This window comes from Chionomys nivalis, chromosome 2 (genome assembly GCF_950005125.1).
Source record: "Chionomys nivalis chromosome 2, mChiNiv1.1, whole genome shotgun sequence".
Lineage (NCBI taxonomy): Eukaryota > Metazoa > Chordata > Mammalia > Rodentia > Cricetidae > Chionomys > Chionomys nivalis.
In genome coordinates, this window is record NC_080087.1 from 104,267,639 (window position 1) to 104,289,408 (window position 21,770).

At 44.0% G+C, this 21,770-nt stretch overlaps 1 protein-coding gene across 6 annotated transcripts in view; it reads left to right on the forward strand.

The window, feature by feature from the left end:
- The window catches only part of Ndufa10 (NADH:ubiquinone oxidoreductase subunit A10), a 46,111-nt gene that overhangs the window by 14,445 nt on the left and 9,896 nt on the right, over window positions 1–21,770 (forward strand). For all 6 annotated transcript variants that reach the window (XR_009056666.1, XR_009056667.1, XR_009056668.1 and 3 more), the window contains exon 9: window positions 11,591–11,699. Coding sequence is in view for 1 of the 6 variants with exons in the window: in XM_057761524.1 (XP_057617507.1) it covers window positions 11,591–11,699 (109 nt within the window). In the remaining 5 variants the exon portion in view is untranslated. The remainder of the gene's footprint in view (window positions 1–11,590; window positions 11,700–21,770) is intronic.

Here is a 21,770-nt window from a genome sequence, read left to right on the forward strand (position 1 = left end):
CCGCAGTTAAACCAGTGTGAGCAGGCAGAGGAGCCATGGTAGATGCAAATCAGGTGTGGGGAAAGACACTCCTTTCCCAGTTAGCCTTCTGTGGCATGTCAGTAGCAGGTTCTCAGAGGTGACATGTATGCATAAGGCCTCTCATTCCATCTTCGTCCTGCACAGGCTTCATGCAGATGTGCACACAACAGAGACTCCTGGAGGAGATGCTGTTTATTGTTTTATAGCTACAAATTTTATTCCTACAAATTCAGGAATGACTTTGTAAAGAAAATATTATTGATTTTGCTTATATAGCAAAATATTTCAGTATTTAGAGTCCCCCTTTTTAAAAGGGTTTCCTTGTGTTTCCTAGCTTGGTCTCAAACCCCTAGGTCTAAGTGACCATCTCATGATGCCTCTCCAGTAGTTGGAAAGACCAGCCTACACCAGTATTGCTGCCGTACTGTCTGTTAACTTACAGTGATGGGAACATGGTGTTTGGGGCATGCCTTTATATGAAGTCTTGCCACTGTACTGATACTGGGCCCAGGGCCTTGCACTTTGACACAACAGCTATGGTTCCTTTGACTCTTCCTGGGCTGCCCACACCAGAATGGCCTTGGCGCTCAGGTCGATCTGCTCAATATCAGAAGTAAATGACTGTGACTGCTTCAGAGGCCCTGCTTGGTGCTGTGGGGGGTGCCTCCTCAGTGGTGCCGACGTCCTTGGTCCTTGAGAGTAGGATGGGTCAACTGTGCTTTCTCCACCTACTAGGTCAAGTGGAGCTATGGTCTCCTGTGTCCTGGACAGAACCAGCTCACTAACATGCATGCATTTAACAGCCCATTGCCTGTGATGCTGTGGCTTCGGTCTCCAGCACAGCTGTGGGTGGCTGAAGTTGATGTGTGCTACAGCAAAATCAGATTCACGTGGGAGGAGGAGTCAGTCAGTATACCGAGTTTACTCATTTACAGCGCGGTGTTAAAAGTGCGATTTCTACTTCTAATCAAACTGAAGTGTTAGGTATAAATTACTTTTCTCGTTGGTTGGAATGGACGTTGAAAGCTGAGTAAGGGAGACACGGCATAGTGTGCATCAGACTGCAGGCCTGGGATAGGGTTGATCTAGCTAGAATGTGGGGCAGGTCACTTGATCCTCTGTGCCTTGCTTTCTTCATCTTTACAATTTTAACACTGAAGAGAACATGAGGCTGATCTTGATGACTAGAAAACGAAAGTAAGTGTAAGTACGGAGTTCACATGCGTTCCAGTCCATGGACTCACTGGCCCTCGCTGCAGCCGTCTTAGTCAATGAAAGAACCCACTTACAGACCTGCATGTCCTCCACTGAAACGCAAGGCAAAGGCTCCTTCTGAATTTCCCTGCCTGTGGGCCCTGCGTGAGTGCTCTGCAGTCCTGCTCAGAATGCACACCACAGTCCAGCAGAGGCTGCAGGCTGCTGACAGACACAGTGAGAAACAGAAACAATAGGGAACTTCAGGTACCTCAGAAGCTCAAGTTCTCTGCTGGGTTGTAGTCAGCTGTGAGCTCCCTGAGGTTTTTATTGTAGGAGTTTGTGCCTTGCTGTAAATGTGGCAAGGTATCAGGAAGATAGTCCCAACAGTTTCCACTGCTAGATGCACACTGGAAAACGAAAAGAAGCAGAGGTCAGAAGCAGAAATGTAGTTTAAAAGTCTCCAAAAGGAAAGAAACTTTTCTTCATTAAAGAAAAGACACTTGATATCAGACTATCATGTCATGACTAGGTCAGAGGTGTTCCTTGTGGGGGCTAGGCTAGCGCATCTCAGTGTGTCAACTTTCTATCATGGTGACACATAAACGGAGAAAGGCTTAGCTAATGATTTGAAGGTTTGGGACCATGATCATTTGGCTGTGTGGCTTGGGCTTGTGTCAAAGCAACACAACATGGTGGCCACATGTGGTAGAATAGGCCCCTCAGATCTTGGTGGCCAGGAAACAAAGGGCTGGGTGCTGAAGACCATACAGCCATAGGCTGGTGACTGTACCCATGAACACATAGACCTTTGGAGGAGAATATTAAGAATCCAACTGTTACTGGATGGCGGCGACACACTTCTTGAGTCCCAGCACTAGAGAGGCAGAGACAAGCGAATCTGAGTTTGAGGCCAGCCTGGTCTATAGAGTGAGTTCCAGGACAGCCAGAACTATTACAAAAAGTATTACTATTACACTGTCTCAAAACTAACAAACCAAAGAATCCAGCTTTCATGGGTCCCCATTGTAGGGTAGAGAAAAAACCCAGAACCTGCCACAGAATTGCTGTAATTTGTTAGTAGTGTGAAGTGCTTAGAGCTGAGTGGCCCCAGTGCTGAGCCTTGCTAGTTTATACATCGTTGTATCCCATAGATTGTAGTTACCCTGTGTTCCTTCTGTTAATATTGTTCTTCAGTACTTTGCTTGTATCCTTCTTCCTTTTTATGTTTTGTTTGCTTTTACCCACAAACAGGACTTCTCTCTCACCCTAGAGTGTAACAGGCTCTCTTGTAATATGTGTGAGCTGTGACTTTTTGTACAACAGTGCATTTTTAAGGAAGGGTAAGCAACCTGGCTCTTAGGAAGGCAGAGGGTTCAGGACACCAGTGGTGAAGAAAGATGAGGCAGTAGGCAGGCTCACCCTAGCAGTGGGGGGCAGCATTAGTTGAGCCGCTCAAGACTAGGCTCCAGAAAGAAGACGTACAAATAGCAAGATGAAGTAACTGGAAGGCAAAGGCACACCTGCTTGTCTTGGGAAGTTAGAAACAAAGATCAAAAGCCAAATCCCCTGCGACTCTACTGTCACAGAACCTAAAATTGGCAGCTTAATGGGGGTTTCAGTCAATGAAGTGTATGTTTATGTATTTTTGAATATTGCCTTATAGTTTATATTTTATTTTAATATCACAAACATGTCCCTATTTTACTAAAGATTGAAGTTTTTTTGTTTTTAGTGGCTGCCTCTATATGCCATGTCTGTGTATTAACAAAGAAATTAATCAGATTGGCACACTGTGGTCTGTGTGTCAGATCAGCCCAGAGCTGCTCAGATTTGCATGTAAAGTTGCAAAACTGTACAGCCCTCCCAGTGGTGCATGAGAAATGTGTCAGTGAAACCTGCGCTTAGCTTAAAGCCTCTCACTTACTTACTTACTATCTATCTGGTCCTCAATAGGAAAAGCTTATTAACCTCTGGGATAAAGCAGAGCTCATTGACTACTTATTTGATACTGATATTTCTAATTATTTTTATTTCTTCATATTTACAACACAATAATGCACATATTGTACACACTTCCTTGGTTCCATGTTACTTTAAGTTGTAAGAATTGTTGCTGGGTCAGACTGTACAAATAAATACATTTTACAGTTATTGATTTATTTTTTGCAAGTGAATGAATATTTTATCTGTTAAGTACAGTTAAGGTTAGGAGATGACCTAGTTAGTAAGGGACCTGAGTTAAGATTCCAGGCACCCCATATCAAACTGGGTGTAGTTGTGCTTGTTTGGAGGCAGGGGATCCCTGGGACTTGCTGACCAGCTAGTCTAGCCAAATCCATTCTGTAAGAGACCCCATCCCAAAAATTCAGATGGAGAGAGTGAGGAAGACTCTTGAGTTTTGCTCTCCAGTCTCTGCACACATAGTGACACACATCCACACATGCATTTGCACAAGCACAGCAACGTTAATGTGTGCACATGTATGCACAGTGATAAGTGTAATTAAATAGAAATCAAAACCTGCCATTTGTACCCAAAGAAAAGAATTGCCTTGCAGTGCAGTTTCTAAATCTTTACTTATGTTCCTCTTAGTTGATCAGTGCCTTTGTGAGCCTCCTTTTCCTAAAGGTGACTTTTTCAGAGAGCCGGGTGTTGGCCTGTTCATTTGCTGCTTTGTTTCCAGCTGTTGATTTTTATTTGTTTCATTCTTCCTCCTGCTTCTGAGGTCTCAGCTGCTCTCTGTAGCATCCCAGGAAGATGCTCAGACAGCTGTTAGACCCTCTGTCCTAACACGGCCCTGGTGCACTCAGGTTCCCTCTAGTACTCTTTTTCCTGCAGCCTACACATTTGATAATTTCACTAGGGAAGATATTTTCAGAATTCCTTTGAGACCTCCTTGGCTCACTTGTCAGTTGTTGTCGCTGGAGTTTTCTACCTGTTGTTCTTCCCCTATCCTAACCCTCGTGTGGTCTGGAAACATCCTGTTTCTCTTCTTTTCCCTCCATTCAGGTGTTTGCTAGGCTGGCATATCTTATTTATGCCTTGGTGCATGCTCCATTGAGCAGACACTGTAGGCTCTGCTGCGGGACAGGGAGTGCTGAGTCTGCCTGTTGAGGAAGCAGAGGCATGCGGTGGCCGGGTCATCTGTGTCCTCTGTTGGATCTGTCAGTTCTGAAATGGGTTTAGAGCTCAAGCAATGCCAGCTCTCCTGGGTCTCCATAGAATCCTATTCATTTTTGCCTTGTGATTTGAATCCTGTTGCTAAGAATCTTATATCTTCTAGTTAGATATTTTACTTTATTCTGAACTCTGCTCTGTCTGAAATACTCTATTAAAGACACTTTGGCTCTTGGCATAAGCATAGCATCTTTTTCTTCATTCTTTTACTTTAAATTGCCTCAATTTAAAATCATTTTCTTACACAACAAATGGTTGAGTCTTGTTTTTTCGTATCATCTGATAGTGGTGTCTTCTATGTTTGGATCTTTTACATTAAAGTGAGCAGTACTATTGAAATCCATTTCTCCATGTTTCATGTTTTCTACTTGTTACATTGTTTTCTTTTAACCCCCTCTCTGAATTTAACTGATAGTTTTAAATAATTCTGTTATATATAATATTTCATACATTAGAAAAAAAACCTAACATTTTTAGTTCCTGTGTTTTCCTGTCCTTCCCACCTCTTCCGTGTCGACTGCTGTTCTACAGGAGGGCAGGTGGCTGACAGCAGGAAGCACCCTCTGTCCCTAACAGCATTGCTGGCATTATTCCACTCTCCTGCAAGCTATAACCTCTTAGGATGTTGTAACTCATTCTAAGAAAAGAGCAGTTAGCCTACTCTAGGCACAACACCAGTCAAGTTATTTTTTTTTAAATTGTGACTGTGCTAAGTGTGTAGAGACGTTTCTGTCTCATATTCTTTAAGCATTGTGGTGTGACAGCTGTGTCCATAGTGGGGTTACTGAAAGTGTATGGCAGGAAACATGGAGGCTGTGTGACAGTACTGTGCTTTTTATGCCCTTAGAGTTTGCTGTCCACAGGGTCCCTAGAAACATCCCTGTGGACACCGTGGGGTGCCTATAACTGCTTGAAATGGTGTGTGTGTATGTGTGTGTGTGTGTGTGTATGTGAGAGAGAGAGAGGGAGGGAGAGAGGGAGGGAGGGAGGGAGGGAGGGAGGGAGGGAGGGAGGGAGGGAGGGAAGAAGAACTGATTGATTCATTAGATTAATTCATTGGATACCCTCCTGATAGTCCAGCAATGGACTGGAGAGACTGAGAATCTGGTAGGTGTTCAGTCCATGAAGCTGGATTTCTCTGTAGTCCCAATCTGGTGCTGAAGACCTGGAGGATTCCTAGAGTCTTTAGTATACATTAGAATCCCAAAGAAGTTGCTTCTAATATTGGCACATGAATGCTCCAGCAACAGGATAGATAAACTTGCTAACAGGAGTGAGGACAAGCAAGTGGGAAACAGTTTCCTCCTTCTGTAGTCCTGACCACCCAGCCAAACCATTGTCTACAAGCCCATTAATCAACACAGCTGCTACTTCTCCTTCCAAGAAAAATGTTGAAACTTACACACTACCCGTAGTTTTGCCCACTATGAAGATTCCCTTCAGGGTCCTTCAGAAGGTAGTGTATGCTTTGTATTAGCATTCAGTGTATGGTACTGCTTCTCCTATAGACAGAATTAATGAATCTAGGTATTGGGATGGAAGTAGGAATGGTTCCATTCAATGTCACCCCTAGTGATCTGGTAGGAAAAATTTTGCTTCCTGATTTTATGACCTTTGCCCTGCTGTCCTAGAAATTTGGGTATTAGATAGTGGGCGGTTGTTGTGAAGAACTTGACCTGTGTTTTGTTTGTTTGTTTGTTTATTGTTTTGAGGAATGTGGAAGGCTTTGGTACTTTGGACTAGAAAAGCAGTTGAATTTTGTAAGTAGAACTTAATGGATTGTTCTAGTAGGAACTTGGAAGTCAGTGGCATTCTAGGGGTAATGCAGACAGTAGAGGGCTCACGGGGTTCAGAGGAAACAAGGACTTGACCAACAACTAGGCTGTTATATCTTAGCAAAGAATCTGGCTACCTTCTGCCCTCATTCTGAGAACTTGTCTCAACTTAAGTAATGTACTAATCTCTTTGGCAGAGGAAATTTCAAGACAGTATTTGGTATGGTATTGATATTTGGTATAGTTGAAAAGAGCAATTGGGACAGAAAGAAATAAAACATACACAGTTTGGAAGGCAAAAGCTCTAGGAAGTTTAATCTTTACAGCCAAAGCATATAAACAAGGCATCTCTTTCAAGAGAGACTTTACTTATTTAAAGAGATTAGCACAGTGAAAGAGAATCCACCTGTTCTACTTTGGAGGAATAAGATGCCCAAAAGACAAGACCCCACCCAGCTAAGCTTCCACCTTACAAGGAAGCCTGGTGTCTTCTCTAGAAAGCTTCAACATACCAGTGTGGTTGAAGACAAGGAAGAGCCATCCCAAGCTGACAGCTGACTTTGGCAGTGTTATCTACAGGCAGGGGCTCTAGAGGAATAAAATATGCAAGGATTGAGGGGTCAGGGATTCTTCTTCCATGGTTCAGAGAGCTGCAAATCCAGGCAGCACATGGCAGGGAAGTCCCTGCAAGAAGGCCGACCCTAAGATGGCAGGAGACCATGCAAGATTATTGAATCAAGCTGAGAATGTAAGATCTGGTTTGCAGTGGAGACCCCAAATGTTAGAGATGCCAGAGCCATAGAATGCCTGACAGGAAGAGCTATATAAAGGAATACCAGTTCAAGAAACATATGTGTGTTGGAGGCCATCTAAGTCATTGGAAACTAAAGGCCTAGACAACTGATATGGAGCTATAGGATCCTGAGTTTGTCCTGACAGGTTCCGTCTTGCTTTGGTCAAATATTTTCTCATATGCTCCCTTTCCTCTCTTTTGGAATGGAAATGTATATTCTGTGCCATTGTATGCTGTTGGGAGGGTGTGATTTGCTTTTTGATTTTATAAGAGTCACAGTTAAAAGATTGTCACGAGTATTAGAAGAGACTATACTTTTAAACTGTTAAAACTGAAGGACTTTTAAAATAGAGTGAATGTGTTTTGTGTTATGATATGAGGAGAGCCTGTTGGGACCAGGGGGTGGAATGTGATTTGAATGAGAACTGCCTCAGTAGACTCATGTATTTGAATACTTAGTACCCAGTTGGTGCTACTGTTCGGTGAGGTTGCGGAACCTTTAGGAGTCAGAGCCTTGCTGGAGGAGGCACATCACTGAGAGTGGGTTTTTAGAGTTCAGAACCTCACCCCACTTCCACTTTGCTCTCTAATACCTGTTAGTGCTTGAAGGTGTTATCTGTCGGGTCCCTGCTCCAGCTGACTTCTGCCGTGCCTTCCCATCCGTGTGGACTTGCCCTCTGGAACCCTAACCAAGATAAACTCTCAAGTTGCTTTTAGTGGCAGTGTTTTTTATTCACAGTTCTTTTTAAAAAGGTTGTTGTTGGCTTTGTTGTCTGTTCCTTGTATATGTGTTGTGCACATTGTACATATATGTTGGTAAGTTACCTTCGTGACACCTGCTTTATGGTTCTAACCTTGCTTGGCAAGTCCTCATTACTGTATTACTGTCTGACCTTCAGTTCTGAAATCCTGTTTGCCACCATGTGGCAGTGCCATCAGGAGGGCATGCAGGAAAGTTCTCTCTACTCGTGGAACCCCTGCTTTTCAGGTGAGGAGAGCCAGCTCAGGGAGCTTGGCTTGCCAAGGCCATGTGCCTGCAGTCCATATGAGGGCTGGGGAAAGAAAGGGTCTGGTGTTTGAAACTCTGAGAAGTGGAGCTGCTGTTGTGCTCTGAGCCCATGGCCGCCTTGCCCTGCTCTGTCCATGCCCGTGTCTGAGGCTGTAGTACTAACTTGGGCCTCTGTCGTTCATGCCGATGCTCCCTTCTCCCTCACGTCCACTCTGAAGCTGATGCACTGCGCTGTGCTTTCCTGCTTGTCCCTCTTCCTCTCTGCCGTGCTGGTTTCATGTCCCCATGTTGGATCTCTGCTTCTGATCAGTTACTAATTGCTCTTAACCATTTCCTGTACTCCAGAGTGTGGTTTGTTTGTTTGTTCCTGTTTCCCCTTTAGGAAGAATGCTCCCAAGTACTGACATTCTGTTCCTGGATTAGCTCAGGAACTGTGGCCTCTGTCCTGGTCCAGTACCGGTGATTATCTGAATCCCAGTGTTCTTCATCTCGTCACCTTGTCACCTTCCCAGCACCTCCTGTTAATGCTGTGGGTCTGTCACACAAATTTCTGTGATTCTTGCTTTTTAGGATCAGTCACCGCTGGGCAGTGTGTGAGCTCTGTCTAAGATCCGGGTAGACTTGTGTTGACTGGGGTGTGTGTCTGGCTTTTGACCTCCCACAGATAATACCATGTCATTTTCTAAAAGTGATCTGAAACACGTGTTGATCTGATCCATGCTTAAAAATCATAATTTTGGTAATTACTTAGTTATATGGTTATCAGGGTCTAGAGCTGTGTCCTGTAATTTTCCCAGAGTTTGTGAGTTACAACGTCCAATTGATTGCTTTCATTCCATTTACTATGGCCTTGTCCTTTCCCTGTCTTGTGTCCTCTCCTCAGTTTCATAACAGTTTCCAATGGTAATTGAGTTGATTTTAATTTCTTGAGTGAAAATTATGATCTATTTTCTAAGACAATTACTGTAAACATGCCACTTGCCAGTTATAATAATTTGGTCCAGAACTTGACCAAATTATTGCTTCAAAGCATTTCCATTTAATTTCAGTTATATTTGTCGGTGCACTCACTCACCCCTGCCCAACCTCCTGGCTTCCACAGAGCACCACTGCTGCCCAGGAGGCTCACTGTGGCTGCTGGGAGCCCATTTCCAAACAGCAATCTAGAAGTCTGGAGACAGATGGAGGCTGTCCACACAGTTTCAGGCAGAACTATGGTTGAGGAGGAAGCAAAAACAGGCTGTGAAAGGTGGGAGAAAAGGGTACATTCTGTGGACGGAGAAGTCTTTAGTCATAAAACCTCAGTTGCCACCTTACTCTTTTCTGTCTTCTTGCCTCAACCCTCTGTTCAAAGCTCCCACCAGACTATGGTCACCACATCATAGCTGGACACTGGTGTAGTAGCTACATTGTTCTCAGCTCGGTTCTTCCAGCTGCAGAGTTGAACCAAGAGTTCTGTGAGCAGAACTCTCCTTAGCTGCTCCTTATGTTCTCAGCCATAGAAGGCTTCCTAGTGCCTTTGTTTCTTTAATTATCTCTGATCTAGGGTGTTCTCTCTAGCCTGAGAAGTAGTTCCTGGAGATGTGCTGTGTGCCTCTTCCTCATTTCTGTGACTCTGCTAAGAGTTGAACCTTTCCAGGTTTAAATAAAGTGCAGAATAGAGCAGCAGGTTACTTTTACAGCCTTCTAACTTTTTCTGGGGCATGTGTAAATTGTAATTTTGTCAGACTAAACATAGATGGCGCTGTTGTTCTATTTCGTAGACTCCCAGGACACTTCTTTCCTTTTTTTTTCTTTCAACATTTTCTAAGGATTTTCAGCTATAGAGAAAACCAGGTACCACCCTACGACTTTGATATTTGTTAACATTTGCCATGTACTTCGTTTTAGTTGAAATATTTTGTTACCACTTCAACAAAATCAGACGGTAGCAGGTACAAAACAATTCTGTGTGATGCAGTAGAGAGCTGTGTGTTCCTACACTGCTGGAATAGTGTCGTGTAAAGAGTGTGTGTGACAGAGTTGTCGGCTTGCGGCTCTGGAGAGGGCGCTAGAAGGCGATGCGAAGATGGGCCTTGGTCCTGTAGAATTTTAGCTGACGGCTAAACAAAGCAAGCTTACAGAACACAGCTACTTATGTCCTTGCAGACTTTACTGTTTGCATGCTTGCATTGTTTTTAAATGTTTTCTTATTTTCTGACAGATAAACCAACTGGATATGAAAGCTAGTAAAAGCAACCTTTATCTTTGATTGTTTCGAATATGGCCATTTACCTAAACAAGTGAGGATAGGCAGGAAGGGCAACCTGGACAGCTGCTGTATGGGGTGGGATGTGAGCCACTTTGTGCTAGGACACCAGCTTTTGCTGCTACGCACAAAGCTCAGTCCGCCACAGCCCTAGTTTCCCTATGGACCCATGGAGCCATGTGCCTTGCATTTCTCTAGAGGTGTTCTAGTCCTGTGGGGTCCTGGTTGTCCGCAGGTTTGCATAGTGAGCCTGGATGCTTCTTACATAGTCCAGCCACCAGGAGCCAGATGAGTATTGAATCTCCACTTGGAAATTGCAGAGAAGAAATGCCCTCTGTTGCCTTTACAACTTAGGTGTGGCTGAGTATCTGTGGAAAATAATTACTTTGCTTCTTGAGCCTGTGAGAAAAGCTTCAGTGCCTTCTCCCCTCAGTTGTCTCACCAGGTAGCCCAGGTTGGACTCCGACTTGTGGCATTTCTCATGTCGTGGCTTCCCAAGTACAAAGATTCCAAGCATCCAAGGATTTAAGCCTGTATGACTAGGCCCAGCTTTTATGTTTCTTTCTTTTTAAAAAAAAAAAAAAAAAAAAAAAAAAAAAAAAAACTGTCTCTTCAAGCACAATGGTTATTTTGAGACCAGCTTCAAAGTGAATGCGCTGTAACAACACTATAAACATTCTCGTATCAGCAGGGTGAAATGGTAAAGCAAGGAGAGAAGCCCACAGTTGGTATCATTAGTGCCCAGTGAGGCTGACCATGGATAGCTATGGCCCACCTCCTCTAGTGGTATTGATGTTGCCTATTTTTAGTGAGGGCATGTGTGTACCATCTGCTGGTCCCTTTCTCCCTGCTCTTGTCTGTGAAGGACACATTGATGTTTTCCCATTTCCCAAACTCTGAAGGTTCAGTGCTTCACAGAACTCCCTCAGTTCTGGAGCTGTTTCAGCAGAGTGGCCACACAGCCCCGGTGATTTGAGGGAGGTGGTGTTTCGGAGACACCTGCTGCTGAACAGCCATTATCTTAGGCTTTTTGTTGTTGTTTTGTTCTTTTAAAGATTTATTTTTTTATTTTATGTACATTGGTGTTTTGCCTGTATGTATGTCTGTGCGAGGGTACCAGATCACCTGGAACAGGAGTTACAGACAGTTGTGAGCTGCCTTGTGGGTGCTAGGAAGTGAACCCAGGTCCTCTGGAATAGAAGCCAGTGCTCTTAACCACTGACCCATCTCTCCAGCCCCTATCTTAGGGTTTATTTATTTATTTGTTTGTTTGTTTGTCTATTATATGGATACTTTTAAGAGTCAAAGATAGTAGTTTCCTAATGGTGCTTATTTTGATGGCTTGTTGTAATTCATGTTTGTCTTTTCAGGGTTCAGGATAAGATGGATGTGCTGAATTACACGACTATTCCTGTCTACCTTCCAGAAATCACGATTGGAGCTCACCAGGGTACCCGAATCTACAACAGCTTCAGAGAGGTGAGCCCTAGCCAAGGGGCAGAGTCTGGGGTGCTTGTGGCCACTAAGCCACCTCTGTGAAGAATAGATCTGCTGCTGTCCCCCTCAATTTCAGTCATAAAGCAGTGCGTCCTCATACACCACACCCAGTACCGTTCAGGTGCATCATCTTGATGGACACATGTCCTCCGTTCTTTAGCTGGTGTGTCCAGTTCTTCATGGCTCCATCTGATGTCACCGTATTCTTCACAGTGTGTCTCTAAGTCATGAGGCTTACATTTCTGCAGTGTCCTCCAACCAAGTGCTGCCAAGCAGCAAGGATAGCAGAAAAGACAGTGGAGGCAGCAGCTACCACTCCGGTCATGTCTTCCTCTAATTTACACTCTTCTTCACGAGCCGTTTGTCCCTCCATTGGTGTGGGGTCATTTCCAGCCCTTCAGCCAGGATCAGAGACTTAGCAGGAGTAGCAGTCTGCACCAAGCAGCATCATGGAGTGGAAAGATCGATCCTCTGTCATGGTCTGCTGTGGCTTGCTCGTTATTGGAAAGTGTGAGATCACTGCATTGAAGTGGGCATTGAGGGGAACATGTGTGAGTCCACCTCCCTGTGAGAGGTGCGTGCGCTCCTGCCGCCTGCACACCAGAAGCACTGATCAAGGGTTCCACCATGGCCAGTTTTGTTTGTTTTTTTTTTCCCTTTCTTGAAGTATTCAATGTTTTTTTAAGCAATTAATGTGGGCCTTTTTGAAAATAATTTTATTCACTGTAGAAATTTGGGAGCACAGCCATAAAGACCCCCACCAGGCACCGTCCATTCATGTTGCTGCTGCTCTTACTGTGAGATGAAAGCAAGCAGTTGCGTGTCTCTTCCTGCGTGCACGTGGAGACCGTGGCTTCCTCAAACAAGGCTGTGGTGGCTCCTTGCTGTGCATGGTCTGGGTCTGGACTGACGACATCTTAGCCTCAGTGGACTCAGCTGCTCCCCATGAACTTCTTACCTCCCTCTACCGTGTAGAAGCAGCCTCATTCAGGCCCTTCTTGCCCACTGTGTACTGTAGCAAGAGGGTCTACAGTATTGCTGGCCCTGCCACTCTGTGCTGTTCGCTTTGACCTCATTGGCGGAGTAGATGTGCTGATGACTAGGTAGTTAGTGCTGTCCCTTTTGTGCCTTTAGTAATGGGCTGTTCCCGTGAGTGCTGCTGCAGCGCCTCCCTTTCTCCATTCTCCAGCAAGTGTTTGCATAGCACAGCTTCTTTTGTCAGCCTCTCTAGTTCCATGAAGGCATTAAAAACCTCTGTTATGTCGGGCGGTGGTGGCGCACACCTTTAATCCTAGCACTCGGGAGGCAGAGGCAGGCGGATCTCTGGGAGTTCAAGGCCAGCCTGGTCTACAAGAGCTAGTTCCGGGAGATCGAAAAACCAAAAAAAAAAAAAACAAAAAAAACAAAAAAACAAACCTCTGTTATTCTCAATATTTGGAATATTTATCCAGTCACAGTGGAAGGAAGGTGGGTTTAGCTGCGTTGTTTCACAGTGTTTTCTGGCCTGTCATGGGTTTTTGCTCTCTGTTTTATCTTACCTTTTTTTCTGGCTTCATTTATTTCCCTCTGCTTGCTGTAATTAGCTAGTAATCACTGGTAATTAAAGTGGTCAGAATTGATATAGTTAAGTCTAATATCAGTAGTTTTCCAGTTGCAGACCGTGGGAAGTCACAGACTGCATTGAGCCCCGTTTGCCCAACTTCTCCTGTGACCTGTTGTGATTGTGTGTCTTAATTCTCTGTACATTTTAAGTCCCTCAAGACATTATTGACTCAAGATAGGTCTGCACCACCCACCACTTAACCCTGCTGGGGCTCACATCCTTTCATGGCTCTGCTTCTGCTTAGGATCATTCCTCCTGGAGGAATTCTTTGTTGCAGCAAATTAAAATGATATTTATTTGATCTTCATTTATCTTTTATTATTGTATTTTTAAATTTGTTTGGGGGATACTTCAAACTTTTAAAAATGGTAAGAGGAACTGAAGAGATGGTTCAGCAATTAGAGCAGAGGACCTGGCTTCAGTTACTAACCCCAACAGTAACTCATAACTCTAGAACTCTGGTTACAGAGGATTCTGTGCCTTCTCCATGTGTCCACTGGCACATGATAATCCTTAGCTATGCAGTGAATTCATGGCCAACCTAAAAAAAGTACCTAATAATAGAAAAAGATAACCTTGTCTTGCTATCTGAGATCACTATAATGCCCTTTTATTATCCTATATCATCAAACTCATTGAACACCGTTGTTCTTCCTCATTGCGTGGTCTCTGCACCTTTTCTCCAGGGTGCATGCTCATGCATTAGGAATACCGCTTCTCGGACCGCTAGGCCTGCTAGCTCACACCCCAGCCTGGGCTGTGGGATTGTGTTCTCTTGAGTCTTCTAGTTGACTGTAATGACCATAAAGATTGGGACACTCAGCCAGGCAGTGGTGGCGCACGCCTTTAATCCCAGCACTGGGGGAGACAGAGGCAGGCAGATCTATGTGAGTTCAAGGCCAGCCTGGTCTACAGAGTGAGTACAGAGTGACAGGATTTTGCTGTGGCTTTGGAGCCTGTCCTGGAACTTGCTCTGTAGACCAGGCTGGCCTCTGCCTCTCAAGTGCTGGGATTAAAGGTGTGCGCCACCACTGCCCGGCCTGGTTTCCTAACTGCAGTTCTTTTTCTGTCACCCCTTCCACATCCTCAGTATCTGCTGTGAGGAAATACTCTCCCTGTATACGATTTTTTGTGTGTTTATCTGTGTGTGTTGAAAGTCGTGAGTTCATGCTGTCAGGGTCCCACTTCTACAGGGCAGTGTGGAGACAGCTCAGCCTTTCTCACACTCTCCCTGTTGGCACTTATAGGACTGATACTGTGAGCAGCCTTGCCTGCTCCCCTGTTGGCCTATTACAGTTACCATGGTTTGCTTCAAACCCTAACAATGTCTGTCACCCCCACTTCCAGGGAGTCATAAGCCATATTCAGCTTTAGGTTAAACTTGGAAGGGAGACTATCTTCATTCTTGTAGAATAATTTGCTTGGGGCAGAGAATTCTGGATTGCCAGCTTGTTTTCTTTCACCCAGTACAGACTTGAGCATCTTTGGATTCTGGCTCTGTGTTCTAAAGAGCAGCTTGCTATTTCTGTGGCATGGTTCTTGTTTCTCCACAGGGTCTGTTTTTTGTCTGCTTGCTGATGTGGTCTTGAGCTTTGCCAAGGGTGTGTGTACCTGGGCCCAGACCATGTGCCTTTGTCCTCAGTCGCCTTGAGGTTTGTGAAGCCCTTTGTCCCTGTAGCTGGTCTCCACAGTCAGTACCAGTTCTCTGCTCTCCTCGGGCTCCCAAAGGCTGTGTCTCACTGTGCCCGTGCACAGTCTTCTTACCGCCTTTCTCAGTGTGTTTCAGCCCACACATGTTCATCTGCCATCTTCCAAGTATTGAAGGGCATCTTTCCTGCCCTTTAATCTGCTGTTCTTATCACTGAGCTTTTAATTTTAATCATTATCTTTTTTGTTGTTTCTAGAGTTTACACTTTCAACTTTGCAAAATTAGTTTTGCTGTACAAATTTCCGAAACAGTCTCAAATAGAGTATTCTGATGGCTGCAGTGCCTGTCTTAGGGTCTGCTTTACTGCCTGTCTCACTGCTGTTGTGTGATCTTTTTGTCTCTGCAGCCTGGCAGGTGCTGTCTCACATCTTCTCTCACTGTGGCTGTTCCTTGTCCCTTTTGTTTGTATTTGATTAAGAATATAAAGATAGTTTTAGACTTTGACAGTGCTACTCACCCACAAGGAGATTCACTACACCATGACCAAAAGCAACTTGGGGAGCAAAGAGTTTATTTCATGGTCATGGTGTTTTATCACAGCAATATACCTAAGACAATATGCTAAAACAAATACTGAATAACAAAAAGAGTCTATAGCATTGAACATGCGAATTTAATCAAATGTTAGAAATGTTTAAGATTTTAAACAAATAATTGGAAAAATCTATTTAAATAAGTTTAGTTTTTAAAAGACATAACAGATATATAGTATAATGTGATAATTACATATATATCTTTTATATGTGTGTGTGTGTTTGTGGGTGTGTGTGGGGGGTGATGGCTGTGATGTCACCAGCTTTCAGGAGATACAAGGCATGGACACTGGGTGTCAACTAAGTGTCATCCAGGTCTCCTCAGCACTTCGCTCTGTTCTGTGCCAGGACCCCACCCACCCCACCCAGACCTCATGGCACAGACTCCAGTTGTCTGCAGGCTCCTCTCAGCAGTGATGCGTGTGCCCCTTGTCCTCGGTCACAGTCTAAGGAACCTGCAGTGCAGTCTCAGGTGGGCACTGGTTCAGTGAATGACCAGTGTGGCCATTTGTTGACCTTTATTGCCCCGTGTCTTTCCTCTGAAGGGTCGCTCTGTCTCTATACTGTGTGTTCCTCAAGCTTCCTCTTTGGTGACTGAAAACTGTAACCGTTTAGAGGAATGTTGGTTGGTTTGTTTGTTTGTCTTTTAAGAGAACTAAGTTGTTTTCATTAAAAATGATGGGTTGAAATGAAGCATGGTAATAATAACGACTTTCTTCCTAGAATCAGAGTTTTCTTTGCTATTAGACATCAACAATTATCACAAAATTTCCCTCTGGAAATTGCGTTGTGGATGAGTCAGAGATGAACACATGAAGGCCCTCTGTTTCCCACCTAGCTATTGACAGTCTGGGAGTCCGTAGCTTTCACAAAGGCTTTCTCTGGCAGCAGAACTGTCTTCCAGCCACTGCGCTCAAACCTCAAACAATTCTGACATAGTGATTTGCTTACACTGCACTGGCAAGCACTACTTGCCATTGCTGTTGGGGAGCCAACACTGCCTCACCCCACTCCCGGGAAGCACAGAGTGCCACCAGCAAGATAGTGAGTCCAGCCAAGCACTTGAGTACAGTGTTAAGACACTTCATGTCATGAGGAAGGAGGCTAGTGAAAAGGAGCGAACTGGCTGGGTATAAAGAGGTACAGGAGCTGTGTACCTTGGTACTGTGGGAGGAAGGTCAAGACTTTTCTTTGGGCCGCCAGCTTACAAATAACCACACAGAGACTTATTATTATGAACGTTGGGCATATAGCTTAGGCTTGTTCCTAACTAGCTCTTATATCTTAAAGTAACCCACTATATCTATATTCTATCATGTGGCATTACCTCTCTTCTATCTTGCACCCCCGTTTCCTCTCCATGTCTCCTGGCATCCCCCTGTGCCTAGAGCCCTCCTCCTTTTCCATTCTTTCCCAGAAATCCCCCTTATACCTCCTGGCTAGCTATTGGCCATTCAAATTTTTATTACACCAGTCACAGCAATACACCTTCACACAGTGTATAAATATCCGCGACAAGGAAGGAAGCTCAGGGTTTTGCTTTGATGACTGCGTGGGGTCTCAGGTGAACCTTGAGGAAAAGTGTCAGGAGAGTGGGAACTGGCTAGCCAGTATTTTCTGAGTTTGTTACTTGATTTTTGTTATTAAAAACCAAAGTTTTGTGAATTGGTTGGCAAAGAGTAAGTGAGAGGAAGTTGAAAAGATGGGGGCAGAAGACAGAATAAAGACTAGAGCAGGGGCTCAGGCCACAATACACAGAGGCCCAGCTGTTGCATTGGGGCCATGCTTGGGACTGTCCCTGCTCATTTTGGAAGACTTAGTTGGTTTTTTTGTTTGTTGGTTTGTTTTTGTTTTTTGTAGTGGCAGCAAAACACTTGATAAAAACAACATTAGGGAAGAATTACTTATTTTCCTGAGAGTTTCATGGGTGGCAGTCTATCCTGGCAAGGAAGACAAGGTAGGGAACAACAACTAATATAGCAGTTAAGAAGCTGAGGAGAAGCCACAATTCCTAGGGACTTGTCCATGGTAGTCACTTCTTCCAGCTGGGCCCCAACATCCCAAGCATCTCATCATACTCTGTCTATCCAGGGATCAGTCCACTTGTGGATCAGAACCATCATGCTCTTGTTTTCAGAGGAAAATATAGAGGCACCCAGAGGTGTGCTTTACTGTCTTCTAGGTCATTCCCAGTTCAGACTAATTATCACAAGTCGGCCCTCATTGTCTTGGCATCCAAAGGTAGCTCTAAACATACTGTATACCCCGGCCTCCTACTTGCACTGTGTTTACCAGTACTTCCTTCATTCATTTAACTCATTATGATGTCACAGCTCTGGCTGTGAAGAGTTGGAAGTTATCTCTACATACATGGCTTTGGCACACAAAACAATTTGTCCCTAGAAAAGTCCAACATCTGTTAGCAGCTTCCTTCAGAGGGGCCTTGTCAGATGGTGTAGATCTCACTGATTTTTAACAACGTGGTATGTGGGACCATGGGTTTGGAACTGTCACCATTGGGTAGACACCTGAAAACAGCAACTTCCAGAATCTGTCAGTAGCCAGTGGTTCAGCAGGGACAGGAGGGTCCCATAAGTCCCTCCCTGATCTATGGTTGACTGTTGACACTGACTCTCATACAGGTACAGCGCAGGCAACCACAACTGCTGTGAGATTGTGTGTTCAGTGGCTGTGTCGTGCCCTGAAGATAGCATTCTGCAGCATTTGTCCTTTCTTCCCACTTGTATATTCCTTCTGTTCCCTCGTCCATGACATTGTCTAACTAAGAGGTCTATAAAGGGATGAGCCCCCAGCCGTCACTTATTCTTAGCACCTTTAGCAGTCATGAGTCTCTGAATTCACTGGTATTCACTCACAGAGAAGATTCTCTGATTGAGTCAAGAAGCATTTATCTGAGTATAACCTTAAGTATTTAGAAGGCAGTTTGGTGTCAGGTCAGACTATAGTGGTAAGTTCCCTCTAAGAACCATGGTTTCCCAACCATGAGTTTGAGAGCAAAGGTTTATCATACCAGACATGTATTCTCTGCTGTGGAGCAGGCTTCAAATCTAATCCAAGAGTTGTTGGTTACCTATAGTAGTAATGCCACTATTGCATTTGTGGATGCAGCTTGTCTCTCAAGTTGGCTTTATATTTTTAGGGTTCACACCTGGGTAAGACCACTGAGGCCTTTTCTCACCCTTTAGTTAGCATAACACTTTCAGCACTGGGAGAGTCATGTGGCAGGGAAGAGACAGTTGGCTGGGATCCAGTTTGATTTCTCTGAATCTTGAAACCAAGGTACATGGTGTCTTATCATTTAGTTCTGGTGGATATCTGTTGTGGAAATATTCCTTTACACTGTGTGAAGATGTGTGTGTCACTGTGATTGGTTTAATAAAGAACTGAATGGCCAGTAGCTAGGCAGGAGGTATAAGCAAAACTTCTGGGCAGAGAGAGCTCTGGGAAGGAGAAAGGCAGAGTCACCACCAGACACAGAGGAGACAAGATGGGCAGTACAGAGTAAAGGTAACCAAGCCATGTAAAAGAATGAGGATTTTAAATTATGGGTTAATTTAAGTTATAAGAACTAGTTAGGAACAAGTACAAGCTAAGGCCGAGCTTTCATAATTAATAAAAAGTCTCCATGTGGTTATTTGGGAGCTGGCAGGCAGGACAGAGAAAGACTGGCTACAGTTAACCAAGAAGAATACTGAGAACCTTTATTGGGGCTTCTGTGACCAATAATTTTATAAGGAGAGATTTTGCATTTGGTGCTGGGATTTTTGTTCATGCAGCCTATGGAATAGTAGAAAATATCTGGCAACTGTGCATCTGCCAGAGGACTAAAATTTAGGTTGTGCAAAGAACTAAGAACAAATCTAAAACTTCAAGAAAACAGTTCAATTTAAAAATGGGCCTTGGAAATGAATAGAGAATTCTCAAAATAAGAAATATTAATAGCTAATAAATACTTTAGAAAGTAGTCAATATAATTTAGCCATTGGGGAATACAAACTGAAACAACTTTGAAATTCCATCTCACCCCAGCCAGAATGGCTATTATCCAGGAGTCAGATGTCAGCAGATGCTGTTGGGAGCAAAGCACTCTTAGTCACTGTTATTGGGAGTGTGAATTGGTGCATCACTATGGAAATCAGTGTGGAGGGTCCACAAAAAGCAACACATGGACCTGCCATATGACCCAACTCTACCACCCTGTGTATAGACCCCATTATATCCTGCTATAAAGACCCTGGCCCATAATGTCCATTGCTGTTCTTGACACAATAGCCAGAAAATTAATCAGCCTATATATTTTGTCAACAGATGATGGCTTAAAAAATGTGGTATATACAAAATGAAACTGTACTCAGCTGTAAAGAAAAATGAAATTTTCAGGTACATGGATAAAATTATATATATAATCTCCCAAATGAGATGAGCCAGGGTCAGAAGACAAATACCACGCATTCTCTCTCATATGCAGGTCCAGCTTCGCCTCTTTATATCTGTGTGCTTAACTTGGAACATACGTAGAAGCCAGGAATTAGAAAGGAGCCATCGGGACACCTTAAGTGAGGGTGTCTGGTAGAGCATAGGTGATATGAAAGAAAACGATATTGTTGGGTGTGGGTTGCTTTCAGTCAGGGTAAGGAGGATGGAGACGTGGGTTGTGGATGGGAGAGTTAGCAGAAACAATGGGTGTATGAAAAAGAAATATCAAAACCTCTGATTTTTTTAAGTCAATTATAAAATAAAGTTTAAGAAAGGAAGAGAAGGAAGGTCTCCAGCAGGGCTATAATGTTGCTTATAGAAGCCTTTGTATAGTAAATTATTACCATTTAAAGAGATTTGGAAAGGGCTTTGACTTCTTCCTGAACTGTCATTTTGAGTGTATACCATACCTTTATTTGGACCCAGTTTTGCTTGACTTAACAGTTTTTACAGTACTGGTCTGATAGTGACAAATTCCTTTGGCTGCCTAACTAAAAAATATTTACTTCTGAGAGGTGTTTTCAATTGATACAAGATTCTGGCTTGACCATTCTCACAACACCTGGAAGGTTCTCTATGCCTTGTGCCTGCATTGTTTCTCTTGAGAAGTCTAGTCAACTCTTGTCTTTGGTCTTGTTGCCCCAGGATTCTTTCAGGGTTTTCTGTAGCCCCGTTAGTGCTGTTTTTAAGGGGTTCATTGTGATTTGCGTCTGTGTGGTTGTCTTTGTATCTTGCAGAGGTTTGCTGGGTTTCTGGGTGTGCTTTCTGTAAAGTATTTGGGAAAGGTTTCGCTATTCTTAGGGGTTTGAGGAATCTATTATATGCACATTAGATGGAAGTTTTCATGGGTCACTGAAACTGCTTTGACCATTTTCTTTCTGTCTTATTTTGAGTCAATTCTGTTATATTTTTGTGTTCGCTATTTTCTATGCTGTTAAGAAATATGCTGTTGTTCCGTTGTATTATTTGGATCTTCAAAGAAACAGAAGACCAAGGAAATGTTGAAGGAATGTATTAGGAGGAAGCAGAGAAGACAACTGGAAGGGGCAGGAGAGCCTCTGGCGTGCCTGGCAGGCAGTGGGGAGGACAGATCCAGGAGTCGTGTGACCAGGCTAGAGAGCCTGGGAAGAGCCTGTGGCTACAAAGTGGACTGGCATTGTTCCTTTGCCCCCAGCCATTGACAGGGATGGTGTGGCCTGCCATGAGCAGGACAGTGAGTCCCAAGGGCCCGTCCTTCATAGCCCCACATTTGCGTGCACCCCCCCCCCATCCAATAGAATTGTTCTTCAGGAATCTTATTTTTGAACTTAGAACTTCTGCCTTTCTGTTTTCCAGTTCTCCCTTATTCTGTCATCTGTCATTTTGTTCCCAGAACATATCGAGCACTTGCCTAACAGATGCTTTAACGTCCCTGTTCACTAATCCATCATGTTCGTCATTTCTGAGTCAGCCTGATTCTCCCTCTGGCTGAGGGTCACATTTTCCACTTGCACATGTCTGGAAGTGCATCACTGCTGCAAGTGCTGTGAGTTTTATGGTTTGGAATGCTAGATGCTGTTCTATTCTGAGACAAGTGTTAGAAGTCTTCTGGCTTCAGTGCAGTTACTTGCACATCAGCATTAATCCTACAAGCAGTGAGTTTTAGTTTTCCAGTGCTCTAGCATAGCCTGTTTTGGGGGACAGGATAACCTGAGATCTCTCTTATGCTCGTG